General features: G+C 32.3%; 1 protein-coding gene across 1 annotated transcript; it reads left to right on the top strand.

Moving 5' to 3' along the window:
• Positions 1-905: 905 nt before the first annotated feature.
• On the top strand, positions 906-3,862 carry LOC127265074 (eukaryotic translation initiation factor 3 subunit K). Its single transcript, XM_051294749.1, has 8 exons — positions 906-1,127; positions 1,282-1,338; positions 1,460-1,510; positions 1,625-1,687; positions 2,639-2,689; positions 2,814-2,880; positions 3,124-3,206; positions 3,323-3,862. The coding sequence occupies exons 1-8, from the start codon at positions 990-992 to the stop codon at positions 3,521-3,523; spliced, it is 711 nt and encodes a 236-aa protein (XP_051150706.1). The 5' UTR covers positions 906-989; the 3' UTR covers positions 3,524-3,862.
• Positions 3,863-4,173: the final 311 nt, after the last annotated feature.

The following is a 4,173-nucleotide window of genomic DNA, read 5'->3' as shown; positions in this document are numbered from 1 at the left end:
ACAATAAGATCAGATCTAGCCCGTGTTTGGTTAGTTTATATATATATATATATATATATATGCAATGAAGAATTCAACGTTAAGTATCATTTTTATATTAACGATACGACTCTCCATAATTAGTATACATTCATTTTAAAATGCAAAGTAATATCTGTTTCTTTACCCAAATTTTCCCCATTTTTATTATTTAGATTATGTGTTTTCTAAAAAAGATAAATTTTTTTGGATTGAATCCTCATTAAATACGCAGGTATCCTTATCTCACAAAAAATCTCATCAAATATTATTTAAATACCAAATTCAAACAAAAAATTTTCAAACTCAACCAAAAGAAACACATATAAAGTAAACATTTCATTAAATATCTCACTTTTTTGCACAAATACCCCTACTTTACATCACATTATTACTTTTACACCAAAAAATAAGGACAAAAATGTTATTACAATACTTTTAACTAACCACCGCGCCAAAAGTAATTGTATACTTTATGTGTGAACGGAGGGAGTATTATTTATTTTTATATGTTTTATATCTTTATATTATATAAAATTTTATTTTTCTACATAATAATTTGTAAGTTGATATATTTTTATTAAAATTTTATTTTAAAAATAAATAATTTTGATATAAATATAAATATATATGTATTTTATATTTAAATAAAATTTTAAAAAAAAATGTGATGCGGAAGTGATGAGAAATCCAAAATGGATTTCTTTGATGGAGGTTGTCTAACACGTCACCCGTAATTTTAAATGGACCCAATTATGTAAAGCCCCGAAAATAAAAACAAGTTGGACGGGCCCAAACCTAATATGGGCTAGGACTAGAATTGTGACTCAGCCCAAATAGGGGCATATTAGTCAATTTGCTTCCCCCAAGAACCCTAATTTGCAGAACCAATCTTTCTAGTGCATCGAATCTAATAATCCGGCGAAGCAGTGTCTGTAATTTTGCAGTGCTTATTGAAGAAGAAAGCGAAAATGGGAAGGGAACAGATAGAGAACGCGGCGAACCAAAATCAGCAGTCGACGATGTCGTACACGGTCGAGAATCTAGTCGCCGTTAACCCCTACAACCCCGACATCCTGCCCGATCTTGAAAATTACGTTAACGAACAAGTATGATTCCATTTTTAAATCTGTGAAGATTATGTATTTTGTGTTTGTGCTTGTGGATGTGTTTGTTTTTTTTAATTATTATTATTTTTTGGGTTAAAGAGATGAATTTGTGTTTTCTGAATGAATTTTTACTCTCGTGATGTTAAATATGTAGGTGTCATCTCGAACTTACAGTTTGAATGCCAATCTTTGTCTGCTGCGTCTCTACCAGGCAAGTTTTGAGCTCCCTCTCCGGAGGAGTATTACATTTCTGCTTATTTTCCAGTTTCGGTGGTGTTTTGTTGATTCAATTAATGGTTTGGTTTTACTGTGTGTGAAAACAAAATATGCAGTTTGAACCAGAGAGAATGAGCACTCAAATTGTTGCTCGTATTTTGATCAAAGTAAGAATCATACCCTGGTAGTACGGGAACCTATTTCTTCACTTTCTATTTTGAGTTTCTCATTGTTTTTTCGTTTGAATGGTGGTTCGTAAATTTTTTTGTTATGTTTTACAGGCTCTGATGGCAATGCCAGCTCCTGATTTCAGCCTGTGCCTCTTTTTAATTCCTGAAAGAGTGGTATATACTGTAGCCTTTTTCTTTTTGGCAAAAATTGATCCTCCATTTATTGTTTGCAGTGTTTTGCGAGCGTTTTGTTTTTTTAAAAACTTTACCTAGAGAAGGAATATGAGGTTGTTGATTTAGCTATTAATCACCGGTTAATGGAACTGAGAGACTGATTCCTGTTTTCTCCAAGAGATATGTTTGCTGTTTACCCTATCTGTTAAATTGAATTTTTTACGGATGAATTACTGGAATATTCATGATCTTGGAAACAAGCTTTCTTGTCAAAGGTATAAAATTTCTGTGTCGTTGCTTTGTTGACGAAAATGTTTTACACATGATTCAGATTTTCCATTAATTAGGTTATGTGAATCAAACATTTTGCAATACTCTTGTGGTTAATGTCTGAACATGTTTATGTTGTATTTTCATGACTATGGCTAGAGCTGGTTAATGACGTAGGCTGTTCAAGCCTATGCTGAATGTCCTGTATCCTAATTAAGTCTGGCATCGTGAGTGCATTATAATCTTGTTGAGTGGAGTCTTGAGTATCTAGTTGGTATCTATTTCTATATATAATATATAGTTTTTTAAGTTATGTTGAAATGTGTCTTCCCTAATATTTTCAAGAAACAATATTTAGTTGGTGATAATTTTAATTTGAAATGTCATGGTTTGTTTGATCAATTGTTATTATTATTATTTTTATAATATAGTTTTGTTTAGCTTGAATTGAGTTTCAATGCTTAATGGAGTAAATCAAGCGTGCTTGAGCTTGAACTCAGGTTCTTGCAATCAAGCTCGGTTGCAGTGCTACCCGAGCCATGCCTTTATCACAATAATTGTACTTCTTGTTTGCTCGCCACCGGGCATTTAATTTACTCAGTAGCTTAATCATTGAATATTTAGGTTCTTGTTATTCTAATTTTGTGATTGTTTCTCATGGCCCACATCACAACGCATCAGCAAATGGAGGAGCAATTCAAGACTCTTATTGTTCTCTCACACTATTTGGAGGTGCTAGCCGTGACCCCTTTTCTCTTGAAACTCTGTGCTACAGTTGTTTAAGCAAGATACAGCATTATCCATTGTCTTCTTTGTTTTTTTCTTTTTTTTTTTTTTTTTTTTTTTTTGTCTACAGACCACCAGATTCGATCAGTTTTGGGATGAAGTTGCTAAGATCCGTAACATATTAGATGCTGTGCCAGGTATTCATAATTGGTATAGAAAGTATTAGCTTTAAATTGACTAAAATTTGAGGGCTGTTTGGCGATTTATTTGTTTATTTGAAAATTTTAATTTAGATCGTCATTCCTTCCACATTGTTTTAATTTATATGTATCAAATTGTTAGGTGGATTAAGTGTTTTTGTTTTTGGTTCCCTTTTTGTTTCCGCATTCATGGGTTGTCTGTAATGTATGTGAATAACTCACGCACCTTAATGTATTCAGGCTTTGAGCAAGCAATGCAAGCATATATAATTCACGTCTTTTCGCTCACCTTCCAGAAAGTTCCGAGGTCCAGTCTTGGCGAGGTATAGTTATCATCTATTTATAAGCTCTTTCCTTGCTGGGTACCCTCGTAAAATGTTTGATCATTTTCTTTGAGATCATTCTGATCATGGATTTTATTTTTATTTTTTATTTTCAGTTTGTGAACATCAAAGGCCCCTCGCTAGACAAGTTCATTGAGCAACACGTTGCTAATTCTGGTTGGGCGGTAAAGAACCAGAGCAATGACCAACTCATCATCTTCCCTCGTAATGAATTCAACCATCCCGAGCTCAAGAAGAGCGCTGCAGATAGCATTCCATTAGAACATATTACCAAAATCCTACCGATCCTCGGTTGATCGACACTGGGGAGAGACTCGTTATGAGCTGAGCTGCTGGTGATCATTATGGTAAAATTCATGAGAAGGTATGTTGACCTGAGAGGCTAGACCCTTAAAAGCAATTTTACATCTCGCAATACCATCATATAAAATTGGTTTCAACACTTCTCATTATCTTAGAGAGCTATTAATGAATTGCACAAAATTTCCCGAGACCATAATCGATTTTATTTGCTATTGCATGCAGCCGTAGGGGTTCGGGTTTTACTTTGATTTCTTCTTTCTTTAATGATATGTTCACAGCTACTTATAAGTGTTAGTGTTGGTGTATTATTAATAGAAGTTTGTTTTTGCATATATGTATTTTTTTTTTTGTTTTGATAATTGATAGCCCTAAGGTCATAACCACATCTTTATAATATATTTATTTATTTTAATAAATAATTAATCGAATAATATTTTATATTAATATATGTTATTTTTTCACTGTATAATGAAAATAAAAAAAAGTAATAAAAAATCAGAACATAACTTCCTATGTATGTTCCTAGAGCTTCTGAGTTAGTAAAAAAATTAATTTCACTGTCTGTAAGTGTATTTTTTTTTTTATATAAAAAAATTATTTAAAATATCACTATTTATCGTATTAAATAATTGTTTCAATTGAA

Source organism: Andrographis paniculata, unplaced genomic scaffold (assembly GCF_009805555.1).
Source record: "Andrographis paniculata isolate CXL003 unplaced genomic scaffold, ASM980555v1 Contig71END, whole genome shotgun sequence".
Classification (NCBI taxonomy): domain Eukaryota; kingdom Viridiplantae; phylum Streptophyta; class Magnoliopsida; order Lamiales; family Acanthaceae; genus Andrographis; species Andrographis paniculata.
This window is presented reverse-complemented; position numbering and strand designations above follow the sequence as displayed.

Coding starts and splice junctions, on each gene's coding strand:
- LOC127265074 (XM_051294749.1), top strand. CDS start 990: ATGGGAAGGGAACAGATAGAGAACGCGGCGAACCAAAATCAGCAGTCG. Junction 1,339..1,459: donor GTCTGCTGCGTCTCTACCAG/GCAAGTTTTGAG, acceptor CAAAATATGCAG/TTTGAACCAGAGAGAATGAG. Junction 1,511..1,624: donor TTGCTCGTATTTTGATCAAA/GTAAGAATCATA, acceptor TATGTTTTACAG/GCTCTGATGGCAATGCCAGC.